At 31.9% G+C, this 14,550-nt stretch overlaps 1 protein-coding gene across 1 annotated transcript in view; it reads right to left on the bottom strand.

The window, feature by feature from the left end:
- Positions 1-2,645: 2,645 nt before the first annotated feature.
- Positions 2,646-14,550, bottom strand: part of GRIK2 (glutamate ionotropic receptor kainate type subunit 2) — a 944,667-nt gene continuing 932,762 nt past the window's right edge. The window contains exon 16 of the mRNA XM_007942266.2: positions 2,646-2,810. Within this exon, the coding sequence (XP_007940457.1) occupies positions 2,646-2,810 (165 nt within the window). The remainder of the gene's footprint in view (positions 2,811-14,550) is intronic.

Here is a 14,550-nt window from a genome sequence, read left to right as displayed (position 1 = left end):
GGTAAAAATTAAGTATTATACATTATTTATATATACTCTATATTCCTCATAAAGTTAAGATACAGCAGGTTTTTACATTTTCCAAATTAATTAACTTAATTAATTAAATGTGAATAAAATGTCAAATTTACCAAAAATCTAAATAATTATTTTCTGAATACTTAACAAAAAATGAAGCTCTTATTTCCTGACTATTTTTTCAAGTTAGTTTACTGTAATGAGAAATTGATATTAAAAAGTGCTTTAAAATCTGATTAGAATCTGAGTGACAAAAATTTTTAATATGATCCAAAACTGCTTCACTAGTTATTTGTTGATGTTATTTACCATTAAACATCAATGTTGAGATTTTTTTTAGCAGTGATTTGTATAATTAATTAAAATTAAATTTTGGGAAACAATTATCACTTAAATACATTTTTAAATATAAAATAACCTGGAAATAGAAAGTTTTAAAACTATTGGACATTTAATTTCTAATTTAATTTAGATACTAGACAATTTGTACTACTTCTTATAAATGGAAGAATACAATTCATACAGTGTATTTTCCTTTTTCTTTTGTCAGGAGTTTTGATTACAATGGGCACTATTTTTTTTTTTTCTTAGTAAAGTATGCATTATAATTTATTATAAAGATTCTCTTAGAGTACTAACATCTAAACCATATCATTACTGTTAACTTTGCACCTATATTTTCCTCTTTGCTGAACAGCAATATATTATCAATGCACAAGGAAATCTTAAACTGTATATGACTTGAGTTTCAAATATGAATCAGCAATCACTATAGTCTTTCATACCCTATAAAATAGTTAACATCCATTTACAGAAGAAGACTATGACTGTCACTCATGAATTGCTCTTTTCCTCATTTTAATTGCTCTCAACGTAAAGATCACATTATACCTCCCAGTCTAGCTTTTTCTAGGTCCTAGCAGCTAGTCCCCCAAGGTTTTGTTCTTCTTTCTCTCTAGGTCTATGGGTAGTGTCTATCTTTGAGGACCGAGAAAGAGTCAAGGTGTGCGCTTTCCCTTAATGATAAAGTGCAGGATATTGTGCATTCATGTACAAATACAAGAGAAAAATGAAAGTCAAAGCTGAAAGTAAAATGGACATAATTTTAATGATTTTTTTTAATTTTGTGCATTGAATTCAAACAGCAAACTGTGTGCACTCAACTGTTATCACAATGTTGTCAAGAGATCTGTGTCTTTTACCATATTACACACAATTGTTCATTACAGTATGTTATCAGCCTTGCGGAAACCAGGGGTGTGGCATGGTAAGCAGTGGTGGTAGTGCACCTAGCTTTTATATTATCTAACTTGAAAATATTTCTCTTCTATGATTCCTCTTTTCTTGATAAAAATAGTTTTCACCAAACGTTGGTGGTGCACACGCACTACCATTCATGCTTGACATCACACCCCTGACTGGAACACATGTTCTTAATTTGTTGATAAAAAGGTATTACAAAAATTTCCATACAAAAACTATTTTCATAGAAATCTTGCATTTCCACAAATAAACCTGAACATTTTTTTGAAAAAAAACTGCTCAAGAATTTTGTTCATTTAATACTGTGACTGTATTGATAAATGCAGTCCACTTCAGAGTTCTCCATGTATACTTTTCTACAGATGACCACTCCCCTTTCTCTTATCATCAATATCTGCCCAGGCTCCATCAAGTTCATTTGTGGCAGGAACACAGGTTTGGATTGACATATCTGAATGTTAGAATGAAAGCTTCAGTCTTCCACATCATTATTATTATTCAGCCCCCTTTTACAACTTATGACAAATGTTGCAAAACATCATCCTTTTTAACTCAGAATCACTGAGCCAACTGTTACTTTCTTATTCTTGGGGTGACGTTGGTGAAAGGGTATGTCAGGGGCAGGGGATTGGTAGGAATCTAGTAGAGTTGTGTGTTAAAGCTCCTGCCTTGGTGAATTTAAGAAAAAAATATATTATTGCCTTGGTAATTGACATTTCTATTTCAATTGATGACACAGACTGTCAAAAACAAAAATAAAACTGATGATGATCTGCTTTTTATTCCACTTGCCATGAAATTCAGATTTGCTTTGCATTATATTTTTTTTCACATCCTATGAACACATATTGTCTATTCAGATGATCATTATACCGAGTAGTTGGGGGCTAGTAACATCATCACCTCTATTATCTGGGAGTTCAGAGGACTGTACTGTTTCTTGTAACATTACAGTTTTTGCTGATTTCAAGTATTTGTATTCTTAATGATTCTTTTACTGGTTACCCTGTTGGACATTGATATTCCATCTCCTGGCAACAGCTGGACTTCAATAAGAACCTATAATTTCTCTCTGGACTGCATTGGAAACCAGCCACAAAATGCGCATATGACATTCACTCAGAAGAAGGGAGGAACCCATGATAACAGTGTAACCCCGTGTAACTTGGTTGATCCATGATGCTTGTAAATCAAGTCTGATCATTGCAACTGCTTAGATCACAAAGTCTCTAGTTCATAGACACAGCGGCATGAGGTAACTCATTTTTATTTTGCACAGATTGCATATTTCCACAGGAAACATTCTCGCTAAATTGTTTGGAAAAAAGACGACAGTTTGTGCTTGGGTGTTTGGCCTCCCAGCTTTATGCCATGGTTTCTTTACCTGGTAACCTTCTGTCATTAAATGTGTGCATGTTGATAACTTCTTCTGTTTTCACAATAACTGGGGCCTGTGGCTTGTGTTTTAACCGACGCTGGCACTTCAGGGACATCCTCAGTTCTTCTACCATGGCGCTACAGAAGGACCTCTACAGAAGAAAAGAGAAATTTATATATTATAAAATCAATAAATTGCCACTGCTCAGAAACAATATTAAAATAATTCTGAACACTCTTAAAAACATAAAAACCTTGAGATTTGAAAAAATATTAAAACAACCTGTTATACCTTTAATACATAATAAATGATAATTAAAATATATTATCAAGGTGGGTTGACTTAAAGAAAATCTCCATCTGATACTAAAATAAACATCTAATGACTAATACACATATTACATATAGAGAGAATGAGATTTTCAGATGACACTCTATAACATAGATTATCATTATAGGCTAATATCTACCATAAAATTTAAATACATACACACACACATATAAACAAATATCAAATCAGAAATCCATTCTTGAGAAAAAAAATACACAACACTTTAGATCACAACATGTGATATACAAATTACTTTTAAACATGGACTTTTCATTGAGAGTCTCAAAATAGAAGAAAAATAGCACTCTTGCAATTAGACAGAAAAAAATGAATATAATTTGTGACATTTCACTATATCTTTCATTGTAATTATACCTAAAAAGCATTAATTGTGATTAGAAATAAATGTGATTTAATCCTAAAATGGCAAATTTTACCATGTTAGAAAGCTGTGAAATATTATTATTTTTTTTCATTATCAGCTTGATAACTGAAAGCTGGTAAATAACCTATTCCATGAGGATAAAACATGAGCACAGATATGCCATTTCCTTAGTCACCATTTCACTAGAAACAGATTTTCTAGAAATTCTGTATTTGTGATTCATTATTACACACTCCTCAAGGAGCTCTGGTGTCACAGTGCCTAAAGCATTTGACTGCTAACCAGAAGGTTGGCTGTTCAAACCCATCAGCCACTCTGGAGAAGAAAGATGAGGTAATACACTTCCCAAAAGATTTAGAGCCTTGGAAACCCAATGGGGGTCATTATGAGTCAAATTAACACAGTGGCAGTGGGTTTGGGCTTTTGGTTGTTTCATTCAAGACTCATATTATAGAGTCATAGATGTGGAACAAAATTTTGGTAGTCATTCTGCATCTGATTGGGATACTTATGTGTTAGTTGCATTAGATTCATAAACCAGCTGTGCATTGTATTGAAACCCAGATGGTCTGAGACTTAGGCCATTCCCGCACAAGAATCAAAAATGTGGACAACCAAAGATGTGGACCAGTATGAAAAATCTACACAGTTACAAAAAGTGATGTGAAAATAAAATGAAATAAACCAAAGCAAATAAGCATGTGGTTGACTTTATTTTTGCTTTATATGTTGCTGCTTTGTTATCTGCCAACTCAACCTAATTCCTAGAGAATACTGGATAAAAATATTTAATATTTGTTATATGTCATATTTTTAAAAAGGGAATTTGTATGCAGAATCTTTTGTGACATTAAAAAATGATATTTGGATTATATTAGTCATCCATGTGACAGGAAAACTGGCTAACAGAAAAGGTGAGTGATTTTCTGCCTCTTACATTAGAGACTCCAGCAGAACATTCCTGTGTAGAGTTCTCTGGCGTTTTTGAGCCTCTTCTAGCTCCTTCTTCTCCATCTCTAGCTAGATCCTCATTTTCCCTTTCATCTTGCTAACCCTGCAACTACCCTATTCCTTCTCTAAAAAAATTAGCAAATACTAGGATAATATATTTTTAATACCAATTTATTATAGCAATGATGTCTAAGAAACAGGTCAAACCAAATAAGGTTTTTTTGTTTTTTTTTCCTCACAATGGCTCTCCATACTCTCCTCTTCTCCCTGTTCTAGTGTCCTGTTGCATTCTCTCATGTTTCATACACTGTATCTTCATCCCTTATCTGCAGTAATTAACCAGGTTCATAGTGTTCTTTGGGTTTAGTTTTATCCACTCAATGTTTTACATTCATTATCATGTATTTCTTCTATCTGGTCTACGTCTTCTATATTTGTCACTCTCACTGCAAAGAACAGAGATCAAGTTCTCATGGCACAGACTGTACACATGTATGTTATTTAAATGCTACCTGAATAAACAAGAATAGTGACACATGGTCCAAATGTTTCCTTTTTGAATAATATTTTAAATTCAATTGCTTAAATAAATTTTTTGTTTTGTAGTCTGAGTAGAAACTTTATAAAATACATTGCATGAAACTAATCAAATCAGCCAAAACTTTATTATTTTTTTAATAACATTAATTTAATAAACTCAACTCTCACTGCCATTGAGTCAGATCTGACTCATAACGACTCCTCCTTGGGTTTCTGAGGCAGTATCACTACAGAAGTAGATTGCCAAATCTTCCTGCCAAGGAGTGGCTGGTGAGTTTTAACCTCCAGCCTTCTGGTTAGCAGTCTAATGCCTTAGGCATTATGCCACCAGAGCTCCCAATTTAGTAAAAATATTAATTTATTAGCACTTATAGTAGGGTAATAAAATGCTTTGGGTAAATTCCCCATTAACTACAGAGTTACTGTCATGTGATATTTATTATGAGTTAAATTACAAGATTCTGAAATTCATGAGTTATGTGTCTATTGAATGATTTATATGGCACCTAACAGCCAGTGTGTGGACATATGTGTTGCTCAATACGTACTATTAGATGTACTTATTAAGAACAAGATGATAATGATGATGAAGATGGTGATGGTGACAACACTGTAGAAATGGAAAAATCTGTCTCCAAAAGGGGAAGGGATACATAGTCTTGAGGTAACTTAGTCTTGACTCTCTGTTGAAACATTTAACAGAAGAAATGATTAGATGATAGTACAAGGTCAAACCTTAATCCCAAATGACACTTAAAAATGTTATAGGATGTGAATAAATTGAATTATTTGAAAGGAGCCTTCACTTCAAACTAATGTACTTCCCAAATATTAAGTAACTTGTAACAGTCTCTTTTGATAATTCTAATATTCAGACATTTTGATTATATTAGTTTCAAGAAATAATCCATGGAAATATTAAGTTTGTCTATACTAAGAGAGTGGTCTTACCAGATTATTTTATTAGAAAAAATATCATAAATACATCTACACATTCAACTATGAAATGACTTGATTTTATTTCTAGTAAGTTAAGGAATAAACCCTGTATAAGTATTTTATACTTACCTGAGACTATAAATAAAAGATACAAAACTATCTTATAACAATTCCATATAGTTTTACATTTATAAGACTAATATAAAAATGTGGGTGGAGAATCTGTTTAATCAAAGATTAGAATAGTTAAAACTTATATAAAAACGATTTTAAATAAGTTATATTTAAAAATTCAGACACTATCTCAAAATTGTACATATGTAAAACCCCATGATTACCCTACAGGCTGTATATATTTTATAAAGCTAGCAGAAAGTGAAAAATTTAATCAAACAATCTTTAGCCTTGATTATTTGTTTTCAAATTATCATTTTTTATTAATTTTCTTTGAATAAATTGAATTTTGCCAGCTCTTTTTCGACCTATAAATGTCAGGTTACCTGAAAAATAGTTTTTATCTCTGGTTACTAACAGAGTTACTATTAGACAATAGTTTTCCTTTTGATTTACAAAATATTTGTAAAACTGTGAAAAATTTTGATGTAAGATATCAGAATCAACGTGACAACGTAAAGGAATTGTACAATACCCTAAGGTACTGTTCACTTGTGGCACTAATAATGCAAAGAAATATTCTTCTCCTTTTTGAGTTTTAAAATTCAAATTAGATTACTAAATCTACATAAGAATATAAAGTTGAATCTACAGATGTTTTTCTGAAACATAGTTATTTTCCCATGTTACCTGTTGCCAAAAATTACTCTTTCTTTTAAATAAAGTTTTCTATACAATAGAGAAAATTATCTTTCCTACCTACTCATTGAGATTTTTTAAAGTCTATTTATTGGGCCATGAAACAAGACTTTGGAAAACTCAAGTGCACTTAAAACAGGAGTTCATCAGATTATAACGAAAAGAAGGAAAGAAAGAAAGGAGAGAGAGAAGAAAGAAAGAAAAAATCAAGTGAAAAAGAAGGCCAAACGTTTTCTTGAATTTCAAATCACTCCTCTCTAGGGGATGAAATCCACAGGTTGTGTCATCAAATACGGTAATCTCTTAGGGTAAAAATAACAACCAAAAATGTCTCTCCACATTAATACAACAGACTACAAAAAGAAAAAAAGTAAAGGCACAAGGATACTAACCATTATTAAAAACCTCTTTTAGTAAGTTTCAAAAGTTTACTAAACAGTGTCTGGATGGTAGGGTGGCACTAACCAAATAGAAGATTCCTGAAAATGAAAATTTAAATCTTTGAGCTGTTAGCATGTATAATTGCATTTAAATTACTAAAACTCATCAGAAAATTCACTGCATTTAATGAGTTACATTATATTTACATATCTCTAATGCTTGACGCAATGAAGGTCTGAACATCATTAAAATATGACGTTGGCTATATTTCCATTACTTTTTTTTTTTAAGTCTTTATTTTGAATTTTGAGTATCATTAGAAAATATATCAATAGTCTACAGGGAAATGTTCTCAAGGGTATTATCAATGATAGAGAATAATGTATTATTAGCAACATAATTCAAATTTATGCATACACTTTTCATTGGATAACATGATTTGACAACACTTGGAGAGGCAGAGAAGATTTTGAAAATATTAAAAATCTAGTTGTAATCATGGTTCACATAGAACACTGACATATTTAAACTTCACTTTAAGTTAAACTGTTACATTTAGTGATGTCTTTAAAAACTGATGGAAATTGACCAGCTTGATTTTTAAAATTTTAAGGTAGTCACTTTCTTGTTGAACATATATATTCATCCATCATCCAAGCAAGAAACAATCATATATATTATACATGTCTATCTGGTTTGTAGTTAGTATTTATTTAAAAATTTATTTTACTTTAAGTATTAATTTTTAAGAGGAATCTGTTTTATGTACCTTGCTGTCTTAATCTTTGATAGTATAAAATTGAAAGAATGATATTACAAAATTAACTTAAAGCAATTTCAGTTATTCTGGCATACTTTTGCTATTTGAAGCCTCATCAAAATATCGTTAAGGTGCTTCTATTAGCAACCTCTCTTTGAGTTTCAAGCCGGTATCACTATAGAAGTAGATTGCCCAACCTTCCTTCTGAAGAGTGGCTGGTGGGTTTGAACTGCCAGTCTTCTGGTTAGCAGTCAAGTGCGTTTGGCAGTACACCACTGGAGCTCCCTTTTATAACTCCTAGGAAACAAACTGTATTCTTTTGTTATTTAAATTATTTGATAACTTATTATGGAAATCTAGTCAATCCTGATACTCTTTTCTAATTAATTTTTGACTCTGCAGGTAATTTACCCAAAGAATCTGAATTATATGTTGGTAAGATAAATCAATCATTTATCTTAATTTATCTGAGCTCTGGTAGTGTAGCGCTTAAGGCACTTGACTGCTAACCAGAAGGCTGGCCATTCAAACCCACCAGCCACTCCTCGGAAGGAAGATGGGGCAATCTACTTCCATAGTGATACTGCCTCGGAAACCCAAGGAGGGGTCGCTATGAGTAGGTTTGACTCGACGGCACATAACCACAACAACATATGTAGGTAAGATAAATCAGTCATCTGAAGTGATCAACTGCAGAAAATTATCACATGCAAGATGGCAACTAAAATGGAATAAAAAGTACATAGAATATAAAATATCATATTTATGTAAACATTGGTGTATGAAATAAAGAAAATAAATGTCATTTAATATGATCCATTCCCTTTGATTTATACTACTTTTAATTGCAGGTTTTTTTTGTTTTGTTTTGTTTTTTTAATTAAATGCTGATGCTATATATCCAGAAGTGTAAATTTACGTAATGGTATGTGAATATTATAGTGAAGTAATGAGAGATGGAAAATAGCTCATTAAGATAGTTGTAGTTGTTGTTGTTGTTATATGCCATGGAGTCGGCCCCGACTCATAGCGACCCCTCCTTGGGTTTCCGAGGCAGTATCACTACGGAAGTAGATTGCCCAACCTTCCCTCCAGGAGTGGCTGGTGGGTTTGGACCACCAGCCTTCTGGTTAGCAGTCAGGTGCCTTAGGCACTATGCATGATAAAAAATATATAGGAATTTTCATCTTCATATTTAGTTTTAGAGCAACTATCTTTAAAATATATCATCAGAAGAGACTTTACATGCAGGGTCATATTGCTCTTATCACTAAACCACTGCAATTTTACAGATTGACAAACTGAAATTCAGGAACTCAAGTAATTTATCTAAAGTCACAGACAAAACAGTTACTAGAGCCAAGACCCTATTCTCTTGACTTTTATTCCATGACTCCTCTTTTAGGCTGTCACCTTAGCAGTTAATTTGATTATCATCTGAACTTTTTTCCTGGACTTTAATCTTAATAAGTGTTGATTTTTTAAACGTTAAATAACAAAGCATACAGTAAGTAACAATTTGTGGGGCAAAAAGAAATGCATTTCTTTCCTAGTGAGTAAAATAACAAAGTATGCTAGGCTTTAGCCTAGATTACTTTAATGATAAACATATAATCACAGATTAAAATATTCTCAGAAACATTGACAAGTACAGAAACAGTTACCCAATTTCTACATTCTGCATTTTGCAAATAAAATGGGACAGAGAAAAATACAGAAACATTATACATTTTTACACATCCTTTACTTAAACTACAACAATCAATAAATAAAGTCTGACAAGCATCAACACTATTTTCATCAATACAGCTAAGAAACACATTTTAAGAAAAAGCTATAGTAATCATTACATTTTTGCTGGTAGTCATAGCAATACAACTTTAAAAAAAAAATCTATCATCAAAATAACTAATGCTTAATTTTAGGAAAGTTCTTTTAACCTATAGTCCAAGAGTTGAAATATATTAGCTTTAGAAATAGTAAGAATGATATTATAACAATAGCTGCTTACTATATATTGGGCACAGGCAAAGAACTCTTACATTTACTAATGATTTTAATCCTTGAAACTATTTAATTCATGGAGTATTCTAAACCCCATTCATTTATTTATTTTACAAGAATTTTAGAAACAGTAAGTGATTTTGTCCAGGTTTGAATAAAGTTGAGATATGATCTCAAGTGTCTTTTATTCCAAAACCCATACTTGATGTCTAGACCCAAGGAGAGAAAAGTAAAGTAATTAGACAGTGCTTATGATAAAAACCCAAGTCTATTTATCCATTTAAGATTCCTAATACATACTATTTTTCCCAATGGAATTTCCAGTTGGGAAACCATCAAGAAAAATAATAGTTTTTGTTTTTCTGTTGTGAGTATGTGTGCAATATGGCACAGTGTAAACAGTGTTAGACAAGGCATCTTTGACGCTGGGAAATATACTTGATGCCTGGTGCACTTAGCCTCACTCTGAGTACTGACAATAATGTTTACAGTGTGGTTTTGCACCCAAATCACACAGTTCACTTCAAACACTAAGTTTGTTTATAAAAATAAAGTTGCAAATTTGTTATCTGTCAAGCTATGATTGTAATTTGAAAATATCATTTGTGAGGATAAAAAGAGTAAGGGTGATCATCAATGAATTATTCAAAAATACTTTCACTGATTTGAAAGTAAATTAGTGAGTAAATGAAGATTGACACCTCATTTCACAGAATGATTTTATATTTACAGGTAAGGATATTTATAAATATAAGCCATTTAGTTCTTATAGGTCATTAATGGAAATTTAGAGACACTCTGCTCTTGGGGAAAGGTAGTGATATAGACACATAACACAATTGACTCTTTGTCTAAAGTTGCTTGACAGTTTTTAACCTCAGAAATGTGTGCCTTGTAGCTAAATTTCTGTCGATTAATAATTTATTCAGAAATTTAACTTTTGAAAAGTTAAACACAGCAAAATTCCATACATTAAATATAATTAATGGAAAGGATATTTTGTGCCTTGTGAATAGGCATTACTTGTAAAAAATGCAAATATTGAAATAATATCTTTATTGATGATTTGTAGTACTATTTGCATTCCTATACTATTTGCATTCCTATACTATTTGCATTCCTCTAGTTTATCTATTAAATGGCTTCTGTTAAAGAGCATTGCTCTTGTGAGAACTAATCCTTCAACATTCCAAAAAGTAATTTCTTAGACTGTTTTCAGTAAAGCCCTGGTGGTACTGTGTTTAAATACTCAGTGAAAGGTAGGTGGTTTGAATCTACCAGCCGCTCTGGAGGACAAAGGTGGCAGTCTGCTTCCGTAAAGATTTGCAGCCTCGGAAACTCAATGATGCAGTTCTGTTCTATCCTACAGGGTCACTATGAGTTGGAATCAACTTGTTAATATCAGATTTGGTTCATTCCGTGGTATTTTAAAGTTGTTGGTGTTGTTATGTTCCATGGAGTCAAACCCGACTCATAGCGAGCCCTCCTTGGGTTTCCGAGGCAGTATCACTACGGAAGTAGGATTGCCCAACCTTCCTTCCGAGGAGTGGCTGGTGGGTTTGAACCGCCAGCCTTCTGGTTAGCAGTCAAGTGCTTTAGCCACTATGCTACCAGAGCTCCTAAGGAATGTTGTTGTTATTTGTCATCTAGTCAGACTTGACTCATAGTGACCCTTCCTTGGGTTTCTGAGGCAGTATCACTACGGAAGTAGATTGCTGCATCTTCCTTCTGAGGAGAGGCTGGTGGGTTTGAACCGCCAGCCTTCTGGTTAACAGTCAAGTGCCTTAGGCACTGCGCTACCAGAGCTCCTTTAAAGTAGTCCATTATAAAGCAAATGTAGAGCAATTTGTATATAGGGGTCTGTGAACAATCAGCTTAATTCCTCTGTTTCCATAAAATACAGATCCAACCAGTTTCAGAAGATGCTTTTATTACAAATAGTCTTTCACCCTTGATTGGTTTATAAAAAGCCAATCCAATTTTCTCTTTATCTTCCTTAAATTGCAAAGTTTCATTCATTTGTGCCTCTACACTCTGATATATTGTCACTTGCTACATGTATTATTCAGCTGTAGCTGGCAGAACATTCTATGTATCCTCATATCTTTCCTTTTTATCTTTCAGTGACTGGAAAATATTATTTAAAGATTAGCTTGAATTTGATTTATGTGTGTCCTACAATAAAAATAATTACACTAACTAAAATGGACTTTATCCTGAAAATGACTATATAATATTGTTCTTAAAATATACTTCAATTATCGTAGAGCAAAGGTAGAGTAAAAATATGTTTAAGATGGTTATAAAGTCATTGTCTGAATGACAATTAGCATGTTTTATTTCTCAGATATTTTCCTATATTTCATTTACTCTTAAGTAATAAAAAACAAATCAATTGCTGATGAGTCGATTCCAACTCACAGTGAATACAGAGAACAATATATTTAGTTTTTTTAAAAAAGATTTTTCCCATCTGAGAACTCAAAGATTCATGTTGAAGCAGTTCAATAAAAATGATTTGCACAGGCAAATCCATTTTAAATTACATGGGAAAGAAAATATTTCTGCATACAAATCTGACTAAAGAAATCAAAGTTATATTACCATCCTTGCTGTACTTCAAAAAAAAAGCAGAATTATATATATATATATTTTTAAAAAAAAAGGACATATTCAAATATATAAGCAATGATGACTAATTTTAAACATAAATGACTAAACTATAATAATGCAATGCAATATTTTTTAAAAGGTAAAGTGATTAAGATCACTTATAATTTATGTCTACAAAGGCAATATTTTATCATAAATATTACTGCATAAATCACTATTTTGTATATTAAGCACCTTGTTTCAGTTATAAACAAGAATCGGGAAGGTGCAAACAAGATTTTCAAACAAACGCACATATACCTGAAATGCACTCACGATGTTCTCAATATACAACAGCTCCTTAGATTGCTGAGTGACCCTTAAGCAGCAAGAGGTTTAAAATCAGGGAAAAGATAAGGTGCACAAAAAATGAAACATAAAATGCATATGTTGTTTTATTGTTTTTTGAGATACAATCAAACACAAGAAATATTTGTAGTGTCTTTCCAAATAGACAAGTCATTTGCTTGAAAACTCAGAAAAATAAATAACTGTTGTGAAAGTGTGAATAAATAGAAAACAATGTACCTTTGATGCATTAAAATTTGCATCAAAATTAAAACTATTAAATATTATAAAAATGCAATGCACCATCTTGTGGTCATCTGAAAGGAATGCAATTTACTTTTTTTTTTAGTTTCATAATGTCCACATATTTCAGTTTTATTTTCTATTATTATTTTTAACATACCTCCACTTAAAAATGATACTCCTCTTAATTATCAAACAATGAGGAACTACAAAAAGGACCTCATGATCAAGAGCTGTTTGTTTTGATTAATATTTCACCAACTATGTGATATAAAAGGCATTTTATTTTTACCTTTAAAATAATAATTACAAATTTTACCACCACCATCATCAAAGGTAAGATTTATGTATGAAAGAATATTAGCTCTTCTTAAATTTTATCTATAAAGTTCATATATCTTCCAGGCTATTTTGATAAAGATAGGAAATTGGCATTTATTCCTTTAAAGAATACTAGAAGGAAAAGGGGGTAAGAGAAAAGAAAGATAGTGAAGCACTCAGGGACTGAAATTGTGACTAATACATCCTTGCTTACCAGTAAAATTGCCAAACACAGTTCATTGTATACTTTACTCTCAATAAATATTTGGTGAATTCATGAATAATTTCACAAGTGTTTGTTATTAAAATTTAAGAAATCTAAGTTAAAGGCATTATTGTGATAGTGTAAATAAACTGTGAATTTCAGTATATCCTCATGCATGTATAATGATAAATTCCAGGAATATTTTGTGGTTAATTTTAATAAATTAAGTAAGGTGTTAAACAACTGTATAGCTCAAATTATTGACATGTTCCCCCAGGAAAACAAAGAAGAATTGAGCCTAAGAACTTATTTTGTCAACATAAATGAAATAGGTCACTTCTAATAAACCTATTCTTTTTAAATATATCATCATAGAATCAGAAGCTCCTTTTAACTCTGTATTATAGACTTTTCTAAATAGGTAACTAGAATAAAATTTTTTAAGTTAATTTAGATAGATAAATTAATGGAAAAATAGATAATATAACATCAGACACTGTTGGAGATCCTGGAGAGATAAATGTAAAACATTAAGTCCTTATTCTAAAAGTATAGTAGGGAAGACTCATGTAGAAACCAACAAACACAAATAAAATAGTGGGGCAAGGTGTAGTGGAGCAGCCTTAGTGTTAAAACAGTTAAGTGCTTGGCTTCTAATCAAAAGGTTGGCAGTTCGAATCTACCCAGCAGCTCCACAGGAGAAAGACCTGGAGAGTTGCTTCCATAAACGTCACAGCCTAAAGATCCCCCTGGGCAACTCCACTCTGTCACATGGAATTACTATGAGTTGAAATAGATTCAATAGCAACTAATGACAACAACAACAACAAGATGTAATGGAGATGAGCATAAAATTCAGATGATATGCATCTAGGTTTAATGCAGGATGTGAAATGCAATGGGCAAAATACTTTCCCTACTTTCTCAAGGGGCCTCTTTTTAGAATGATGCCAGTAACTGAAATCAACCAAGCAAAAAAAAAAAAAAAAAGGCTTTTTATATACAGGTCACATTGTTTTGTCACAAAAAGAAATAAAAATCTACCCCAAGCTTGCCTAAATAAGTTTTACTGCATGCCC

The sequence above is a fragment of the Orycteropus afer genome, unplaced genomic scaffold (genome assembly GCF_000298275.1).
Source record: "Orycteropus afer afer isolate SDZICR_OR568_19922 unplaced genomic scaffold, OryAfe1.0 scaffold00087, whole genome shotgun sequence".
NCBI classification, from domain to species: Eukaryota; Metazoa; Chordata; class Mammalia; order Tubulidentata; family Orycteropodidae; genus Orycteropus; species Orycteropus afer.
The sequence above is the reverse complement of the archived record's forward strand: the minus strand, read 5'-3'. Positions and strand labels throughout refer to the sequence as shown.